Source organism: Anopheles arabiensis, chromosome 2 (assembly GCF_016920715.1).
Source record: "Anopheles arabiensis isolate DONGOLA chromosome 2, AaraD3, whole genome shotgun sequence".
NCBI lineage: Eukaryota > Metazoa > Arthropoda > Insecta > Diptera > Culicidae > Anopheles > Anopheles arabiensis.
Window position 1 is genome coordinate 73,077,983 of NC_053517.1, and position 21,750 is coordinate 73,099,732.

The 21,750-nt window shown below is 45.6% G+C and overlaps 1 protein-coding gene across 5 annotated transcripts in view; it reads left to right on the forward strand.

The window, feature by feature from the left end:
* Nucleotides 1–21,750, forward strand: part of LOC120897418 (terminal nucleotidyltransferase 5C) — a 49,803-nt gene that overhangs the window by 14,756 nt on the left and 13,297 nt on the right. Inside the window, exon 1 of one of the 5 annotated variants that reach the window (XM_040302307.1) lies at nucleotides 1,919–2,170. The exons of 3 other annotated variants lie outside the window; for them this stretch is intronic. In XM_040302307.1, coding sequence (XP_040158241.1) covers nucleotides 2,138–2,170 — 33 coding nt within the window. In that variant the 5' untranslated portion in view covers nucleotides 1,919–2,137. Of the gene's footprint in view, nucleotides 1–1,918; nucleotides 2,171–2,595; nucleotides 2,651–21,750 lie in introns of those variants that run through there. One more of the 5 variants, XM_040302311.1, reaches the window with a different exon arrangement.

The window sequence follows — 21,750 nt, forward strand, 5'->3', positions numbered from 1 at the left end:
GGCACAGCAATGGGAAAATGGATGTAAAAGGTTTTTCCCGACCGAAGCGAGCCGCATAGCGCTCGGCTCCAGTCACACCAACAGCACCGACCGACCGACCGGCTGGCTGGCGGCAGCGGGTGTGCGGTTGGGCGACTGCGTCGATCAATAGTGTGAGACGGATGAGAACGTGTGTTACGCTCGTCCCCGTTGTGTCTCCCGCTACATTCGCATGGCCGTCCAGATTGTAGGAGCACTTGGGTGGCGTACGGATTTATGTGGCAGCGCTGGCCTGACGTGACAGTATCGGAAAAGCAGCCCACCATTAGCTTTTTGATGGCTTAATACGGAAAGTTGCAAGGGGAGAATCGGCATAACCGTTTGACAGTTTTGCTGTACTGCGTGTCAGCGCAGCCACAAGGGCTGGGGGTGATGCAATGCGTAACATTCACAAGACAGAACACGGTTTTGGTGTTTTTCCTTGTTGATATTTCCGTGAGAACGGAAATCCTTACCGAGGTCAGTCACGTGGGCGCCCAACACTTACTGGGGCATGGCTTCCCTGCCTTCTAGGTGGGAACATTTTTTAGCTTCACTTCCGTAAAAGAGTGTTCCTTCTGGCTGTGGGTACACCAAGCGCGGAAATAATCGCGGTATCTTTACATTTTCATGTAGCTACACCCGCCGTTAGCCCATCCCTCTCCACGAAATGGTGTCCGATTTTCACGCAACCCAGCCCGCGACGTTGGCGCCATCGATATTTTCCGAACGTGCAAAATTACACTTGTTGCTTGCACCGTTGCCCCATCGTGCTCCAGTGGGCTCCAGCGTGTCCAGACGCAGCGAGTATACGAAGTCTCAATGCAGGTCAATAATGTAATCTGAACGCTGCTGGAATAGTCGGGGCGTCTAATGTGTACTTTGTCGGGTGCTAACGGCCCCTTTGCATGCGGTGGAGTCGTTATATGGGCGTCAGGATAAAACTCGGCAAGAGTCGGCATGATTCCTTTTTACGATCCTGTGTTTGGTTAATTGCTGCTGCGCTGCCGTGTGGTGGGAAATTTACGGGGTGAACTTTTTTACGGTCACTGACGGAGGTTTTGCACTTTTTTTCAAAATCGGATTTGGTATGGTGTTTGCAGGGAAGACAAAAGGGTCTGTTTCAAGGTCATTTTAAGAAATTTATGTTTTGTAAACTGTAACAATTGCTCTCATACCTTAGGAAACAATCTAGCATTTCCAGTGCACAAAATGTTCACAACAGGTTAATAGCAAATATGTACATTTTACAAAATATGGAAGCGTGCAGGGGTGGTGCGGGAAAGGCCATTATGTTTTCCGTTTCCTGCTGCACAAATGTGCGCTCCCGAAATGTTGCCAAGAGCGAACGTGTGCACCCACATCATAGTGTCGCCCTCGTATTCGGCAACAGACAAACTCATGAGACAGACAGACTCATGAGAGGTGGCCACTCATTTTCCGAGGCAAATCTTCGGTAGGTGGTTCGCACAATGAGTGCCCAGTGGATGGGAGTGGATAAGCGATCGGGAAATTTCTATCCTGCAGGTCACTGCAACGCCACGAGCAACCATTTCTAGCAATTTCGAGAGTGAGCGCGGGGAGTGATCTATCTGACATGCTAGATGCTCTCATCAGATTCTCTGCCACGTTTCTCACGTGCATGGTTAGGCGTGCAAGTCTCGCATTTTCTCTTTCTCTCTGTCTTTCTCCTTCGGCTCTTTCGGCATACCAAAGTGCGTGGGCGGTCAAGGAAAAATCACCCCAACGGCCGCACGCTGCAGTGAAAAACAAGGACCGAGAAGGACACACAGCGCGTGCTGCGCTGCGTTACACTCTCTATCTCACTGTGCATTGCCTCACGGTGTATTGCCACGGCAAGAGGCAACGTGGAAATATTGCGTCTTCGGAAACGTGAAAGTGAAAACTCAACGGACAGACGGCCGCAGTGTGTGAGCGCACACGGAAAACGCTAATACACGCGGAAGCACACTGTTAATTCGTGCCGCACGCCGTACCATATGGTACGAGAGTTGGGCGCATTTCCAGCAGCCTATAGTGCAGTGGCGCAGTGAATCATTCTCATTGCCGCAACGGTTCCGATTGTCCGAGTGTGTGTTTATTATGTTCTGAAAATAACATGCTGAGACGCGTTGGATCGACTGCCAAAGAGGTGTGGAAATGTGTGTGGGGTTTGTGTTTGTGCTTTCGGTGTTTTCCCCCTTTTAGTTCGTGCGGGTTTTTTTTTAATGTTGACCAAGAAGACGATGCTGGCTAGTGTTGTTTGCTTTTAGCGCCTTCTCAGAACAGCTAATCGATAGCGACTGGTGGCAAAAGACTATAAAACAATCATTACGCGTGCGATCGAAAGAAAACAAAAAACACTGTAACATATGGAACGCGTTAAATCGTGTATTAATAATTTTGAGTTCAGAGACTTTTGTAAGATTTTACGTATTCAATCAACTCGATACAATCAGCTTAGGCATTTTTTAGTGTTTGTGCTGTTTCAAACAAAATATGACTCCATTTTATTAATTATGTCTTCTCACACTTTTCTATCTTTTTATAGGTAAGGATTGACCCTAAATTGCATCTCACATAGACTTACTGCAACTGTAAGGTACTCGAAACTGCGGCATCATCAAAAGTGGTAAAGAAATGTCTTTTTTTTCTATTTCTATATGCTCTCAAACTGCACTTTTGAACTGTTGAAAATATTTCAAAAGATGAATGTTTTGAACGATTATCATTAGAGGATTATCATTACCGACCATCCAATTTTAATCCTTTAACTTTTGTTTGGAAACAGCTGTTGGTCAGATCGCTGAAACTGGTTCAAATGGAATGCAGATTATGAATGGGGGTTTGAGTTGGTGCAGTGAAGCGCTTGGGGAGAAGACGACGGGTATGAAGGTGTTGTTTCAAGACTCGGACAACCGACGAAGGCCGCTTGACTACTTTCACTTTTGCACCTGACGAAATCACACCGCCAAATGAGGGGTTGACGGGGCCTGTGAGTTGTGTGCGGCATCATGCAAACACACACACACATACACACACACATGATGAGCATATTGCGCAATAGGCGTATCGGAATTCCCTCCCTTCCCGCGCTTGAAACAAGATTCGGTGGGGCGTCGGTCTGTCACGATTGAAGGGGTAGCCTCAACGGGAAAGCTGATACTGACGACCGACCTCCAACGCGCGCCGGTTAACCGACGATCAAGCTCGCCTCCAATTTGTGGTTTGGTTGAGTTTTGTTTTCTTCCCGACGACCTTGACATTTCGTGCGGTTAGAGGACGGGACAAGGAGAGCTTCCTTCTCCTCGAAGGCTGGTTGGTTTGTTGCCGAGTGACAATTGGTTGTTGGGTGCTTTGGGACGGAAAATGTGGGAAGTAGGGATGATGATGATGATGATGTAGCCGTCAATTAAAAATTGCTTTCCAATATTTGGGCTTTGAAGGCGTTAGGCTTCCTTGGATGAAGGAGAATAAACACAGTGGCTAAATCAACACACTTTCAGATTGTCATTTATATCATCCCTGCTGCGTAGATTGGAAATACGTTGGCGCTGTTTATGGAAGCATAAAAATACAAGAAGCGAAGATACTGTTACTGTGCAGGACGAGCGAGACATGCAATACGGTGACCTTTGTAAAGATTGAACTAGTGTAAGATGGTTTAACAATCATTGTAGCGAAAGTTCAACAATCATTGTACAGCGACTGTTGTTATTGTTGTGGTTGAGTCATGCTCATTTCTATTTTTAGTACATGGATTGTTTTTTGCCTGACATAACAACCACATCTGGTCTAGCCCAGCAACGTGTCTGATTTGAAGACTATACCATGGCGGAGCCTAGAATTTCAACCACAAGCTGCAAGGTCGTAGGTTCACCTCATTGAATTTGGCTCATACGCAAAGTTATGTCACATTCTTTAAAGCCGCTAATCACAAGGGTCCCGTTGCTGTGGGACTGCACAACATTTCCGACGCTTTTGAGCACGTTGGCAACGTGCCGGTGGCATATTTTACCAATCACACGTCCTACGGTTGGGACACTTGATCTTCAAACGCGTCGTTCTGCGCGTTCGTCCCGATGGCGCAACTCCTTCAAAGGCAGTCCAACATTAAAGGTAATCGTATTGAGAGCATAATGTTTTGTTTTGTTTCGTTTTTTGTGTCTTCTTTGAGTTCCATTTCAAAAACGTCCTATGGCGAAATCATTTCAGGGTACGTTTGCACAATTGTGCGCAAAACATTCAATCAATGCACGCGCAAAAGGGAAGACGTGTATATTGTAAACAAGTCATTTACATTACAAATCATCGTCCCGGCCGGTACGTGGAAGCGAACCGTGGTAGCACACCGGTACACGCTTGTGTATCATATTTGCTCAGCTTAGCAACAAATCACAAATGGAAGGAAATCGAAGAAAAAAATGGAAATAAAGCAAAAAAAAGTTCTTTTGTATACAAAAACATTGGGCGCGGAGCGATACACAAAACAGCCCCGATAGGTCAACTCTTTCGATCGGCGGTACTGAATTTTGAACTAAAACCCCGTAAGCTGCACGTGAAGAACGTGCAAAGCACATTTTCTTGGAAAAATAAAGACACTATACCACTCGACGAACGTCAAACAGAGGCGCAACTGTTCAAACACCACGGCACCTCTGCGCATATGCCGCGTCTTCCTGCAGCTCTTGTTTTCACACGTGTAATCTCAACGCGTACACACCGAGCACAGTGCACCGTGCAGGGATCCAATTCTGTGGCGAGGTTTCAATTTCATTTGACGACATTGAGAGCAATTTGTTCGTCGGTGAAATCTCATTACAATAGAAGATCTACCCGAAAGCGCACTAATGAGGGTTTGCTCGAGATGTGTGGCATTTTAAAGAAACCAGCCAAAAGGCTTGCACGTGTGTGTGGGTTTCCTGATGAGGGACTAGACTGGCCCACCTTTTATCATACGTTGACCTTTGCGTAACCTTGGAGCGAGGATTTCATGATAATTGAGTTGGAAAGATACGCAGCGCCTTGCCTTTCATAACTCTTCTAATGCTTCGGTGCACAGGACGACGGCACACCAAATGTCAAGTCCTAACGCTGAATTGTTATGGGACACAAAGAGACGATTGGGAGTGGTTGCCAAGTGTGTGTGTGCATAAATCTGCGATTGATAAATGGTTCCGTTTTGGAAGATCTTTAGCAATATTTACCTTTTGTTGAAGCAATGAAAATAATGGTCATTAAAATTCAGAATGTCTTATCGATTACCAGAAGGGGCTGTGGGTGTTGATTATGTGTATTCTGCTTCAAAGTGTAACAAATTACGCAATGAATTAATTGGAATAGTAATCACATTTTGTACTGTTATCCATTGACAAAAGAAAATTTCAGCCGCATACCTGAATTTGATGTTAGTTTTTGTGAATTGCAGTACTATGCGATAAAATTACAAACAATTGTAAAAGCTGTACGTTGATCTGTTGTCTTCTATTTTTCAAGTAATGTATAAAACTACATCACCTAAACCTAAGATAATTAATTCTTTTATTTGATATTACCGGTTCTGCACCAAAACAGTATCCCTCACCCCCACCGAAACACAAGAAAGAGGCATCGAGGTTCATTGAGAAGAATTGAAGTTTGTCTATAATGAAATGTTTGTGCAACTTTCGCCCAGGCCTAAAACAAGGAGTGAAATGAGTGGCGATGTAGCAATTGCAACAACGAGCATCGTTCATTAATTATCACCAGCCCACACCGAGGCGTCCCACACTTGCTGTCGATAATGACTTGTCGATAATAAAAACAGCTTTGACGTAGTTCGGAGCCAGAAGGAACCGACAGCCACGGAAAACACTCGGAAAGGTGTTTTTGTCTTGCGATGTCTGAGTGGAGATACGCCGGCGCTTGTGTTGACTGTTTTGCCATTACTCCTTGCCTTGCCGAGTAAACAGTACGACACACAGCGCACTTTTTTGTTAGTTTTGTAACTTTATTTACGAGACATTTCGGGTACCCTATCTGCATATAAACAGCATCAGGAAGTGGATGGAAAAAAATACCCGTACACAACAAATATACTATGTTTCAATAGATACATATGGTTGCTATTTTTGTTTTGTTTCGTTTGCTGGTGATAGTTACGAATGGGAGAAAACTGGTGGCGAAATCAACTTTGTTTTGGGGGGAAGGCACGCATCTTCCAAGTGGGCAGGATGATAGGGAACGGACAGCGCAATACCGATAACGGCGCGGGCACCATCACACAAAATTATCAATCAACGAGAGCCTTGTTTCTTATTTCGCCGTTGTTTTGTTGTTTTTGTGTGCTTCTTCTTTCTATCAATTAACTACCAATAATTGGTGACATGAGCCATCCATCAGCAAGTGAGCGAGGGAAAGCAATCGCCGGGGTGGAGAATGAAGGAGAGGCCTTCCGGTTTGCTGATATTGTGCAATAGGCCATAGGGTGGGTGACCGTACGGAAGAGGGTGAGTTTGGAGCTGTTTGGTGCTGCTAGTTGAAGTGCATTGAAGCAATATCGGTAGACCGATGAGATCATTGAACACTTTTATCGAGCAGTAAATTTTTCCAGTTTGATGGAGATAGGAAGAAGAGAGAAGGAGTGGGAGACGAAGATGAGATAATTCAAGGACATTCTTGATTGGAGAGAGTGTCCCCAGATGGAGGATGCATTTTATGTTACATTTTAATTTGTATTGAGCTAGTAGAGTTGCTTGAAGGGGTAGATTAAAAGCAGAGGTATAAGTTGGGGCCTTTTTTATGCGTTGTCAAACCGTCAAGAAGGGTTTAGGAGCGGGTGGTTTCGAACCATAGCTGTGATTTACCCGTTCCGTCTTAACATGGCTACAGACGGTGTCACTTCGTGCGGAACAATTTGCCATAAATAGCTAGCTGTCCCATGGAAGCCGAGCAACATGAGATTCTTCTAATGTGCTGTCAGCGTCATTCCATTGTGTTCAAGGTTTCACGCTATGGTTAAGTTGCGTTTGGCTACAGCGGAGGGGAAAGGGAAAAACATTCTTTTGCGCAGCACAGGTGAGAACCATTCACTCTACATGCCAACAGTGGTTCTTCCTCACGTGTAACTACGGCTCCGGCCGGCCCGGTAAAGGGCCATAGGCTGCCGTTGGTTAGAAGCCACACTACAGTCTGTGGTTGCTAAAGATTTGTAACTCCTCATCAAAACTGGGCAGGGAAGGGGCCGGGCAAAACGTGGATTAGCGGTGTAGGAAGGTGCTCAAATGAATGAAAAGATTGAACACTTCCCGCCTCCCCTGACCGCGGTGAGGTGCAGAAGGTGTTAAGACAGCGCCGGAGCGGGGCACGACGATCACGATCGGAAGACATGAAGGTTATCCAGTTCTGCTGCCGGGGACACGTACGCTCTAGCGGAAAGGAATTTCTTACGATCACTTTTCGAGAGCCCATGGTGTGTTTTCTTCGGCCGACTTCGGGGAAGCACAGCGACAAAGTGTTCGCCTTCGTACGACGGTGGTAGTGGCAGTGCAAAGGGGGCCAATTATTGAGCGCCCCATCCTAAAACAAAGCTTATGTTTTCAATGTACGCAAATTTATTCCCTTCATCGGTGGCAGCTCGTTGCGAACAGTAAACAAAGACTGGCAAACCTACATACTGGTTCCAGGAACACATTCCGCTTGATGCCTGCTGGCAGGCGTAATCTGGGCGACAATCACGTGCCTGCGCCTCGTGCGTTTAGAATCGGATTAGAACAACAACTTGGCGTCTCCATTCATGCTTATCATTTTTGTTTTTTTTGGATGGCTTTAACATGCTTAGAGTTCGTTGGCTTGTTATAGTTTGGTGCACCTCACTGTTTAGGCATAAGGGCGTGCAGCACATTGGCTTTATTTTTTATTTAATTAAAGTCATTTTGATGCATTATTTACATACAAAACAGAATACTTTGTTGTGATACTTTTTCTCTTGTTTTTGGTGATATGTGTTGCGAAGTGATGCGATCAAACTAAATAATTTGGGGGATGTTCGCACTTGAGCAATTCCTTACAATCTATTGGAATTTATTATCCTGGGTTAGAAGCCCAACATAGTTGTTAGTTTAAATCGAGTACTTCGTTATGACATTTAACTAGACCATCTTTCCCTCTGTTAACCAGCCAGTAACATTGTGTTCAAATTTGACGCGTTAAACCATTGTACCCGGTTATCCAAATGACGATTGTTTTCACTCAACTCGATGTGCACTGGCCTGGCACAATTGTTAACAAAAACTGGAAAAAGTTGGCTACCTTCGTGCCATTGTTTGTCAACAGCAACATTGCAATGCAATGTACATTATTTTTGGGTTGTTGAGGGTGTTTCTTTTTTCCGTTGTGCTGGTGCCACAATTCATTTCTCAATTTATGTTTCTAGCATACATGACAGATAGTAGAAAAAAACAACTATCAATAAATAACAAAATCAAATAGCTCTGAAATCAATCGCTTGGGAAATTCCGCACGTTCCGCTCGTGTGTTGTTCTGCTTCATTGCATGTGTGTGTATATGGAGTCTTTGGAGGAGGGTGTTTGGTTACTTTGGCGTAAGCGGCAATCGAAAGGCGCCTGTAATTTCCCTCTAGAGATCAAACTGTCCGAAATAATTGAACGAGGCACACCGGCCTTTGACCGATTTGCGGTTTCAATCCTCCACCAGCTCTCTCTGCCTATATTTTGCAGTGGTAGAATTGGTTTCGACTCAAATAGTGAATGTGCCTGTGTGGTATGCGCCTTTGTCATCATCAATTGCCACCATTCCAATAAACACCCTCCCCTATTGACTGTGTCACTATTTTTGGGTGCTTTTAAATAACTGACCGTGTTTTTTTTGTTTCGTTTTGTGTTGTTTTGGTCAGCTTGAGGAGAACACACAAACACGCAGCCATGCACGAACTGTATAAAAACCAATTTAAAAACATAAATTTGGCAATTTCATTCGGTCTGACCCGTTCGTGGTTTTGCTCATTGCACAAGCGATTTTAGTACGCTCGATTGAATGTGTTTTGGGGGTGTTGTGATGAATTAATACCACCACAAAAAAATAAAAAAATAAAAAAAGCTGACCACCTCATTTCCTCATGTCTATCCTCAACTATCAGTATACATCCCCTCTGCCCCTTCAAACGCTATTTTTATTAGCCCCATGCATCGATCTGCACAAAAAATTGGGCTGGAGGCGCGCGTTGGCTTTGTTGGCGCCTTTGTTCGGTTGCGAAAGTGTGGAAATCGCATTTTGTACCGGCGTTGGAAATCGAGCGAAAACACTGTTTCGCTTTTGCTTTTGCTGCCTTTTAGGTTATTTGAGGGGCGGCAAATGGAGAAGAAGAATAAGAAAAAAAAACTTTTCCAGCACGATTCCGTATTGCGCCAATGCAAGCAGCGATCTTACTTTCGATGCAAGAAGCTCGCCGTTTTTTTAAATGGTTTACTTTCAAAGGTGTACGATTGCGCGCTTTTCTATGGCTGAGAGAGGTGTTTTGTGCGGTGCGAAGCAAAAATCAGCCGAAATGTAGAACCCCTTTTGCTACGTAATTACATGAGGAAATATGTGGGCCACACACATACACAGACAAGTACAGCACACAACGTTCAAAGGCCGAAAGGGCACAACAGGGGAGAAGAGGGAAAGGACAATATAACGAACGCACGCCAGTGCATGAGGAAGGAAACTGAAAGTTTGGAATTACGTTTTGCATTAGAAATTGGGTAGAAATTTGGCTTTGTTCCAGTTCCTATATTTGATTAACACAACAATATAAACTTAGTTAAAGTTTGCTATAATTTCATGTTTAATTTGATACTTTGATATCGTTTCAATCAAAATATAACTTGCCTGACCGTAGAGATGAGAATTTCAAAAACAAAAAATCAGATTCAGTCGAAACCTTGCTAGTTCTCGGCACCATAATATGCCTTGAAAGTAGCTTGTGTCACCACACAACACAAATTTTGCTTTTTATTTTGGGCTGCGTCCGTAAGGCGTCGCAAGCGTGCACCGAGCGAACCAAACAGGGAAAAGTGAAATAGCTAAAAGCGAGTTCAACGTGCCGATCGATTTTCGCCTTGAAAAATGGCGCATTACACCATCTAGTACACGCCACCTCCACGCCTCCTGTCCGGAACGGAAGTTCGACCACAACAGCGTTCATCTGACCTAGCGCGGACACGGCGGTGTGCGTTGCGTCCCTCTCGGTAGGTGTGCAATTTACTTGCCCCGGCGAGAGATTGCGAGCCGCACTAATTGGGGCGCGCTTATTATCTTAATTGAAAATTGTGCACCGTGTGGCAACTGGCTCGTTGCTGGCCACACCGGCGCTGCAAAACATGTCTTTTGCTAGGTCTAGCTGCACTGCCACGTTAGTTTTTTTTACCTTCTTGTACTTGTGTTTGAACTCATTGAATTTCCAGCGTGTCCTGGCGTGTGGCATTCGTCTTTCTTCGGCCATCAGAAGCGGACCTCGTCCCGGCTGCGCGAACACTATTCGACCAGCTTCTCATATCGTAGGAGAAGAGGGACAAAAAGAAGAACGAAAACAGCAAAAATATTTGTGCGAAATGGTACGTTAATTCGCAGTAATCGCACCGCAAGATCGCATCGCGGAGGCTTTTGCAGAGCGCAGAGCGGCGAGAAAGAAACTCGGGCAAAGTCGGACAATCGGCGTGTGCATTTATTGTTTGGGTCAGTAGGCCTTCGGACGGCGGGTGAATGCACCAGATCCGCCGGCCATTCATCGGAACGTGCCGTTGTTTGCCGTTTCTGCCGTTGCTGCTGTATTTTGTGGTGCATTAGCGTGCACCATCGGTGCAGTTATGCAACGGTGGCGGCTGCTACTGCCCGTGCCACGGTGACGGTGCGGTGAAAATCCAGCCAGTTTCATATTTTCTTCGGCGCCTGTCTACGCGCGCGCTTGCTCTTAATCCATTCGGGTCGAAAAAGCATTCCCAACGATGATGATGGTCTACAGCGCTTTACAAAAGCCGTCTCCCATCATGTGCTGCTGGTTGCTGGAGTGCACAGGATAAGCGTGGGGGATAGGAGAAGCAGTGTCGAAAAGTGTTGGGTTGATGAAAGCGATCGTAAAGCGTAAGAGCGGCTGCGACACGACAGCGGCGACGACGACGACGACGAAGAATGCGACAGAGGCTGCAGCAAGTCCACGCTATGGCAACATCAGCCGTATTGTGTCCAGTGTTTGGATGGGGAGGGGGGGGGAGTTTATGCTCAATCGCATGGAAGCATGTTGACATGCTTGATTATCCACCACAAACCGTATGTCCGACCCTTCCATGACCGTCCCCCACCTCCTCCTTCGTTTCTCTCTGTAACTGTTTGTGTGTATGTGTGATGTTTTAGCCATTAACTACTCGGTCGCGTCGCCAATTGCCACGTGCGATTCAACTAAACGCGCATAAAATTCACACATCATCGCGCGGGTAACGGGCTCTCCGTTTCTCCGCGTGCTTTCCTACAGTAATGTGTTCACGATTGCACAAAAGCCACGCTCTTTAGCTCCAGTAGGAGCAGGGCCGACGCTCGCCGCGCGCTACACATGAATGGCCGATGATGATGATGATCGTCATGCTGTTATTGCATTAGTTTGCCTCATACCGATTCTGAATGGAGTGTATTAAAAAGTTTTGCTGCTTGAGTAATAATGGTCAGCGTTCGTGGTTTGTTGGTACGTGCGTGCTTAAATGGTAGCGAGATTTGCATGAGTATTGAACACGTAGCGTGAAGTAATTTGGTTTAAGATCGCATTTCTATTTCTAACATAACGGCAAACTTCACCCACTCCGTAATCAATCTGCATCGTTGTGATATTTAATTCTTCGAAACAGAAACAACTCATTCATACTGAAAGCCCACAGTACCACGGACGAGCAAAGATCTGGAATATAAGGTTCCTATTTTATAACTTCTCCATCGCACAAACGGAGCCGCTGCTCACGGTGTGTCGTCTTCCAGTGCGGCCATTCATCTGTTGCATCTGTTTCTAGCGAGCTTGGAACAGCGACAGTGTCATCGCTCGCCGCTCTATCTCTCTCTCTTAGCAGCACGCTGTCGTCGTGGCATTCGTGGTGGTGGTGGTGGTGGTGGTGGTGGTGTGTACTGTTGCCGATCGCTTACGTAACGCGCAACGGCCATCGCTCCATCGATATGTCCACCATATGCCGGTCAGCTGTTTTTCTCATCCACGAAACCTCGGCGACGGCGGCAATGTCGGATCGCCAATTGTCATTGCTAGCGACAGTCGGGGATGGTTTTGCCGTCTTTCGTAGGTATTGCCCGCCATCTTTCCCGCTCTGATGAAACGACACGATGGAAGCCACCACCATCGCCGGGCTCGTACAGCAACGTGGGTAAAGCTGATGGGAATCATCACAGGCGTCCATAAATCGAATTAATCATGATGATTTTATAAATGTAATAATCGGCTCCCGGGGGGCTGCAAGGAATGGAGGATTGAGACTCTGCGGCAGACCAATTGGTATACGGGCGAGCGTTGTGGGGTGGCAAAAGTCGGGTGCTGTTGGAGCTAATCTGCGCCTAATGGCTTATCGTACGGTGTATATTTTTGTGCATGCGGTTACCAACCAACGGTCGCGCTCCAAATGGTGACAAACGAATGATGTGTTAGTTTTATTTTGCAAGATAGTTAATGCAATCATTTTTATTTCGGCAACAGGAAGGCACAAAAATTGTGTTTTTAATTGATGCCTTAGAATTGATGTTGTTGTGGAAGTGAATTCATGAATGTGCAAACCTAAACCTTCTAGAACTGTCATGCTACAATGTTGCTCTCTAATATGATTCAAATCCAACGATCATCCCCTTCTGGTTTCTACCACAATGGAATCGAACCTACCCTCTCGTCGATTGCCTTGCGCTGAAATTATCTCATCGCAAGCGTGACATTTAATCTAAAGCCACCCACGAAAAGTCCTGCCGTGCGAACTGTATACGTATTTTGCACCAGGGCCGGTTTTAGTTACTCTTTCTCTTACTCTCTTTCTCTCTTTCTCTCCCTCTATCTGTATCCCCAAGCTCCAAACGGGTTCAAAGCTCACGTAATCATACACCTCTCACGGTCAAGCGGAGTGTTAAGGCACAGGGGTTTTGCAGGAACGAACAAAAAAAAAAAAAAAAAAAAAACGGAGCAAACAGGTTTCCGGTCCGGTACACTCCACCTCTCTCGGAGGGCAGCAGTGTGCACAGTTTCACTGTCAAGTTTACGATAAAGCAGCGTCACCGCCCAGGGCCTCCACGCACCGGATGCAGCGACCGATCCGGTGTGCCTGTGATATTTGGCACTGGGCAGAGGCTCGTGCAGCTCCGGTGCCGGGGACCGGTTTTTGTGTTTTTTCGTACCCTGCTCCGTGGGCGATATGTTCACCGCTAGCACGCGTGGGTGGATGTTATCCTGACGGCTCGTTACCGGGGTGACCCACGGGCTCCGGACATTACCGTCTCTTGCAAAAGGTCTGCGCAATGGTAGTGTTTCGTGGGTCTTTTAATGCCTTAGCCTAGGGAAACATCTGGCACGAGGGTACCAGCCGGACGGTTGGTTAGCTTTTTAGCGGTTGCGAACGTAGCGGAAAGGTTGGTGCTGATTATTTTAGTTACAACAGCCCTAAAGGTGGCGGTGGGTAATAAATTATGCGATTATTTCTCACTTTTACGCCCGTAAAATACGGTTCAGTGACCCTCTGTCTTCAGGCAATAGCAGTGACACGTCCCTATACCATCAAGCCAGCCATCAAACTGTTGGGGATACCGGTTGACGGGCGCGAAGTATTGCTAAAACTAGAGACAACGATCCGAAAGGCACCCGGTACTATAAAAATCGCCCAAGCCCTATCATCCACCCTATCCGATGCAGCATCTTTCGGCACCTTTCTCAGGTGCGTTTCGTTTCTACGCGCAATGGTTCGTTCCATCGTTCATCAACCTCTTTTTCTCGTGCTGACCACAGAAAGTCAAGATAGAAGACAAGCCTCTCCAGCGGTTATGCAAGCGACAGCGAAAACCAAAAACGAAACGTTTTGCATCGAACGCGCTTATCCGTGCGGATCTTCAAGTAACTCGTCTGCAAAATTGGCGGCCAGTCGGCAACGATTTTCAAACCGTTGGGGCATTAGGTAAGCTCTTATAATGAGTTTCTTCGGTGGCCGTTGCCTTCGTGACGGTGCGAGCCGACCTCAACATCATCGGTTGATTGGATTATTTGGGCCTCTCTGAACCCGACCACCAGAGGCCTCAACAAACGAATGGAGGGTTTACTCTCTAGTGCTCACCTTATATCATAATACTGACGAAACTGCAGATCGGATAGTGAAAGTAAAGAGCCATTAAAAGAGCTTGTAACGGAGCAAGATTCCATTTCAGTCATAATGTTCTTCACAGATCACGTGATATAACAATATAAGGCGCTGCGTATGTTGGTTTAGATCATTTGTTGTGGTCATATTTTGAACTTGTTGATTTTTTTGTATGTGTATTGTAACGAATTACTATACGTGATTATGATAATGATGATGATAATAACATCCAACTGCTACCCAAACTATCCGGGTTCAATCTCGTAGGTGTCGCAAAGTCTACCATGAGATTTCCGGGTTGCCTTTGGTGTTATTTTTAACAACTGGAATTATTCGAAAGCTATCCTATGGTAACGTACTAAGCGACACACTATTGACCGTAGATTCAAAACCTGTTGATGACTATGTTTATTTCTCAAGCATTCTTTTGAGTCTTACTAAAACGAGTATTATTTTAGATGTTTCAAATAAAACATTTACAGAGCCGTGATGTTTTGCTACACATGTGCTTTCTAAACTTAAGGTTCCAGGGAAGATTAAAATTCCAAAACGATACGGGTCTGAAGTGGTTCAGCTTGTTTATATCTTTTTAAAAAGAGCTAGATTATGTCGCTACAGAAAAGAAAACTGATCAAACAAACACATTGTACTAAAAATGGCGGTACAAATACGTCAATCAGATGGCGACGTCATTGGCGTTGTTTTTGCCTGCGTTTGTACAAATATTTGTTTTTGCAGCCTACAAAGAAGCCCAATGATACCGCCCGAACAGGAGGATACTAATCGAAATAAAGCGACATTGCTGCAAAGGCCAAACTAGCAGCAAAGGGCTACGGGTGTGTGGGGTAGTAGGGAACGCGCAAAAAAACCTTAACCAGATTACGGGCCCCGGTGTGGCCACGCAGCCAATGGTGCACATTTTAGCATTCCTTTAGCATTCACGTGATGTGCTTTGGAAAACCATACCAAGCCCTGGCAGGCGGAAATCTCACCCACACCACCCAACGCTGCTGGAACGGTGGTTAGTGGACGCGTTGATAAATAATAATACTGTATCACTTCAGAATACCCACAGCTGCCCTACCTTTTGGTGTCTAAATGGGGGGAAAAAAAGCGGGAAGGGTACGAAAAAAAAGTTACAAAACGTGACCATCCTTAAGCCAGGCGGCGTGTTGGAGTGTGGTTCAGGCCACTGTCGGCTGAGTATCGCTGCAGGAAGTGAACTGTGGCTCGACACGCACGACCGCACCGGGAGAGGCAAATCAGCAACGGTATTCGATTCCGCCGTTTCGTGCTTTATCGTTGCAACAGTAGCGCGGTTGTTTCGAGATTGTGTTAATAAAGGTTGCGGATTGTTGTACAGGGGGATGTTTCCCAGCCTGTGCCAAAAGCCTTGAAAGTGGTAGGTTAGCAGGATGCTCCAAAGAAGCTGAGGGCACACGAAGAGATCATCGCTCTAGCGCTTGTAACAAAGCACAAGCTGGCTGCCTGTCTGTTTGATCAGTACACATGCCCTCCCTGGTCTATTGGTTTGCAGAATATTGAAGGAAATAGTGTTCGAGATTAGCTACACACCTTCCATCAGAACCTGAGAGACTATTCGAATGATTTGATGGCCATAACTCAGCCCATCGTTCCGGATTGCAACCCGGACGCGGAAGAAACTAAAATATATTTTGCGCAACTTCTGGCTATTTCAAGCTGATCTGCGATTGGTTGTTGACGAAGCCTTCACGCCGTTGAGTTTGATTTGACAACGTTCAAGGAAGTGCAGAAAATTCTTCGAAAAGTTTAGCATCTCGTAAAAATTTGGCGTCTTGTGGCTAAAATTTGCATTTTATAGCGCTTGATAGGAGATGAACACGTCCTGCCCTCTCCCCACCCATCCGACAGCTCATTTCAATTAGCGATCGATGTGAATCCGATGCAAAAGCTGAAACCGGTTTTTCCACGAATGCTTCATTTGCATGGAACAGAGCAGGCTTACTTTAATCCAACCAGAATGTCATCTCCATCGAACCCGGGTCTCTGACATTTTAGCTAAAGCACACATACGCTGCGGTTTCGATTCTAATACGTGGCTGAGACGCGGGAACACCTCATGAAGGCTAGAAATGTAGCTGCCAAATTCCAGCTATTCTTGAGGTGCATTTGCAGCGCAAGTTACGGCGTGAGTGAGGCATCGAGGGTTTGTGGTACGGTATGATACAAAATGACTGCCAACTCCCATGGAGCATGCAAAAACGCGACACCGAGTACTCAGTAACGGTCGGGCAGGGCAGCCTTTAATAACCCATTACAGTTGTTGTTGGCTGCTAATACGGCGCAACACTGCACTGCACTGGATACAGAATTGTGCACGAGCTCGATGAGTGAACGGCACATGTTTTCGATACACACAAACCGGATGCTTGACAACTTTACGTTCCATCAACCAACAATCTGAACCAATTACTCGGCAGGGCAATACTACTCATCGAGGCTAAGTGCATTTAATTCGAGTACTGTAGGGTTGCTAGCTGCAAATGGGTTTACATCGTTGCTCAATTTTTGTTTGTCCAGTACACATTTAGAGTTGCTTAAGAGGAGTAAATGATGTTTGATATTATGTCTGATGGGAAAGACAAATGTTCAAAAACTGCGTTAGTTTTCGAACGTGCAATACGGGGGCGCAGACTTTTTGCAACTTCAAAAGAGTTGCTTACACTATACGCCATCGTTTCGTCATGTGCATGTATGTGGTGATGACGGTGCTATAATCAAACTGCAATTAATTTCATAGTTCACCTACATACAGCAACATTGTATGTAACAATGGCTTGCTTGTTAGCACTATACCATTGGCAGACACTGGCCACGATTACTTTCACCACGTTATTGGTAAAATATGTTACATTAAAAAAAAAAAAACTCAAACAGAGCACGATTGCTTTTGCTCGTTTTGATTTGCCAACTTTGTTCCATCTCACAATAATAGAAGGATTAGATAGTGTTTTTTCTTTTCTGAATTATTTCAACTTTGCTCTTGTCCCGTTGCTTTGCAGTAGAGATAAATGCGTCCTCGGACGACAAGGCAAACCGAGCGGAAGTGGCCGGATGTTGTATGGATCAAGAACTGTAAGCTCTTAATAAACGATTCGTCACAACGTTGGGAAGGGAAGGAGCGGTTTGATTGACAAGCAGTAAAAAAATCCGCCAACACGATGTTGTTGCCCCGCTGCTTGACTTATCAATCGTCAAGCCGCCCCGGAGATAAAACTGCCCACGCTCTGGTAGAAAATCGGTCTCAGATCCTGATATCACCCCGCGGCGGCATTGGGCAGTATAGAGCGTTTAGAAGCAAATAAATTTCATAACCAAACATCTCACCACCCAATCGCCTGAAGACCTTCTTCACGTTCAAAACAGGTTGAAAGTGTGGGATGTGAAAACGGGGGAGACGAAGATGGAGCACAATTCGTTTGAAAAAGAAAAGACCAAAGTCAAACAACAGATTGTTTGACTGCGCGATCGGGAATCGTAGCAGCAATTTCCATGAAACGCATACCACTCGACTGCATACAAATGTGTGTACGCCCCCGGGCTCTATAAGAGTGATGGTGTGTGTGTCTAGATGGGTGGGTGAAGGGTGTAAATGCACACCGAACGTGGAATCAATAATTAGCTAATTGGATAATAATTGGGCCTGACCGTGTGTGAAGTGCGCTCGCATGTACACGTACTGAACAACCCATTCCAACTTCACTGTTAGCCGAATGTACGAAAGCTACACGAAAATGTTGAAGAGCTAGTTACACCCGGTGTGCCGATGGTAGGGCGTATAGGCAGGTTTTCAATTTCATTTGGAGCCTAGAGTTTCAAAGATATCTTGCGAAGTCGGAAGCACATATCCTGCTCAATTCTCGCGTTGCACGACGACGTTGATTGGCGCTGTAAGTTCAACTGCAACAAAATGCCTAGATGCTTATCGGCCGTGTGTACGCAAGTGTCTTGCCCTTGGGAGAAATATTGTGATTGATGGCTCTTGGACAGACGGTGTGGCTTGAGTCGGGCGGGCAATGAGTGCATTGATTGGTTGCAACGCGTGCTATGGACAGAAAAAACACACTCAATCTCAACAGAAGATATATGAAATATCATTCATTTCCATCATCATCAGCGTCCGCTCCCGTGTGCAGGCTCCGTCTCCCGTTGAATGACACGATGCTTGTCGAAGGGTAAATCGTGGTGGGTGGATAATTCATTTGGGACTTCCCGATGTTCAGAAGCGCAGTGCTGCACGCCTATTTATCAGTGCGCCAATTTGATACACATTCTTGTGTATCTTTGCATATATTCGCAGGATGCATTTTACGCGGACGTTCGAGCGAACTTGTACACTCAGCATGACACCGGAGTTTATGTCAATAGCCGTAAAACATGACGGCAAAACGCATATATGTACGCCATAACCATTTAGACGTCCATAGTCATGCCCGGGGATCGATCGAATGAATAACATGATAAAACAAAGAAAAAGAAGAATCATATAATCATTTTAAATGTTAATAGCTTGCGGTTGGTTGGGTTGCGGTCACAAATTGTTGGCGACCAGAACCGTTCCAGCCTGGCTGCCCAGGTGAATACTCCAGGAAGCAGAGCTTAACCTGACCGAGGAACGAGAAGTAGGGAGTGAATCCATTTTTGTGCCATGCATGCTTGAAACTGCCCGATCGGATTGTATTTATGGTTCGAGTGCATGCAACAGATGATGGTTGCACATTCCCTTTTAGTTGCAGTTATCAGATCGTTAGCTACATGTTGGAGTTTGAGAACCACTGAATGGAATGACCCGTTCTATTTATTTATGTGTACACTTCTGTGTGTGTGCCTGTTCTTGCTCTGTTACTGCTACTAATAAGCGCTTCGATTGGGTTCTAACCGATGCATGTTAAATTTGGTGCTTCTGATAGAATCGCACTGCACTAGACAAGAGCACCGAGAGTATCACGGGCGTATCAGGGTGTAATTGAAAGCGACAAGACCCGCGATACAGAAATGATCTGCCATGCACACTGGGTAGGATGGCAGGGGAATAGCACCCGCCGTCTACACACAGAAGGGATAGTTCAGTGCACATTTCCGCCACGACGTCCGCGTGTGTCACGCTCCCGGTTCGCGCGCGTATCGAAGCAGTTTGCAGTTCACGTGTCCGGACGTGTTCGAGCGTTCCCGTGTACTTTTCCACACTTTCACCGACCGTGGGGCGGATAGTGGGGTTTGGACAGTGATATGACGTGCTGGGTGGGTGGGCATGTTGCGGAAAGTGTTTGCGGGCGGCTATTTGGTTGTTCGGTCAATATTGATTTGCGGGACTCTCGTGTGGGGTTTCCGTTTCGTAGGGCAGGGCACCGCCGCGGTAAATGGTGAACCCTCTTCAGGTGTGTGCAATTAACGATGCACCGAATGGGCGGGCGAGCAAGCGCGTTATTTTAATGGGTTGTTTTTCACCATTCAGGCAATGCAGCGTGCTGCACACCTGACCCGGGCTTCGAGCGAAACCCGGCGAGAGTGTCGCGTAAACGGACGGTTCAAAGTCGAATGGCGGAACTCGATGTCGGTTTTTGGTTTTGTGTGTTCCATTTCCGGTATTTAGTGGGGTAGGGGTGAATACATTTGGATGTCTGTAGCCTTTCGTTGTGTTGTGGTAAGTTAACATACACACACAAAATCATTGTGTATGTACCATCACTCGATGATTTGACAGAAGGTATCGAGTATTAGGCAACTCAAATGGGCAAAATGGACATGGGGCTGAACGTGCAAAAAGTGAGGCGTAAATGGGCAAATGAATGAGTTTCGCTAATAGAATTGAGTAATTGTCTATTGCTATTTTTGTCGTGCAAGAGGCTTTTGTTCAATTGTCACTGTTGTAGAAATATTAATGAACAGGGCTGAAGAAAGTAAGCAAAAAGTTAAATTTAATTTAACAGGAAATGGTTGTCTTTCGCAAAAAGTTGGTGTTCGTTGGTTGAGAAATTTCCGATCGATTTCATTACGTTTCGTCGTTAATAAATCGTGGGAAATTCCATCCAAATTTCCTGCGTTTTTAATCACCCTCTCGGATGATGTTGATAAAAATACGTTCAGACAGGCGATAAATGAGCGGCGGGTTAAAACAAAAGACGTCATACTACAGCTGTTCCTCAGCTGCTGTTGTACAAAGATTAGTAGCACTCTAACTTGTTTTTGTATTTCTAGCAATTGGCACAGCAGAGGTTATCGCTGAATGCTCCCCAATTTTTAACGAGTTTGTAGACGCTCAACAACGACGACAACAAAAACATTACTCTTTACAGCGAGCGTCATGAAGAATTAAGTGACTATGGGATCCTGTGCAAAAACTATCGTTCTCATCTACAAAGCAATCTGGCAAATGTTACTAAAAACTAAAAAAATAAAACATGCAATTAGTGCTCTGGAGACCAACACCGAGCTTGTAATACAAGTTCTAAGCGTAACTTGTCGTCTGTGCATACACACACACACACACACACACACGTACAGTCCACCGGACACTATCTTGCTCGATCAGGAGGTTTTTGCGCATTGGCAAAGTTGCCAGTTTTGATCGTGTACTAGCACGACTACTTCATTTGTTTTTTTCCTTCTTCTATCTTTCTTTGATAAAACGCATTCCTTGTCGTACGACGTCTCCGGGTGTCTGGTATATTAGTGGCAGACGGGGCTGTTTTATCTATTGTCGAATCGGTGCAAGCTCCATGTTTCCTGACGCTCGCAAAATGTTTGTAGTGCTTGAAACAAGATAGAGCCTTTACATTACAGTTTCGCTGACATACGTTGAGCTTTTCTATCACAACGTCGTGACAGGACGATTGAAATTTGAGAGGAACAAACAGGCTCGCTTGATACACGATGTACACCGCCGTCTAGCAGTGTGATTGATAAGCGAGCGATGGTAATTACCGAACCCCGTTGTGTCATCAAACCATTGTGTCATCGTCCATTGTCGTATCCCTGATAGATATCGTAGTAGGTTAGATATGAACATACAAACACAGCGTTAAAGATGTTTAATTTGAATTATTGGTAGCTCTAAACATTCCATTTCTTTGCCTTCAGCGTTAACTCAAGTCGCACCCATGCAGCCCGATGTAAGCACACCTGTTTATACATACTTTCATTGATGTACAACGACGCATTGGAAAAAGTGTAATTAATAACATGAAACGACGAAGTAAGAAAACCTTGAATCTGCCACCGTCCGGTTGTCTTGTCTTTTTTCTTTCGATTCCGTTCTGCGTCGCTGCCCATGGTGTGTAGCAGGCCTTACTGCATTGCTGCTGCTACCTACAGTCATCAAGGCTGTCTTTAC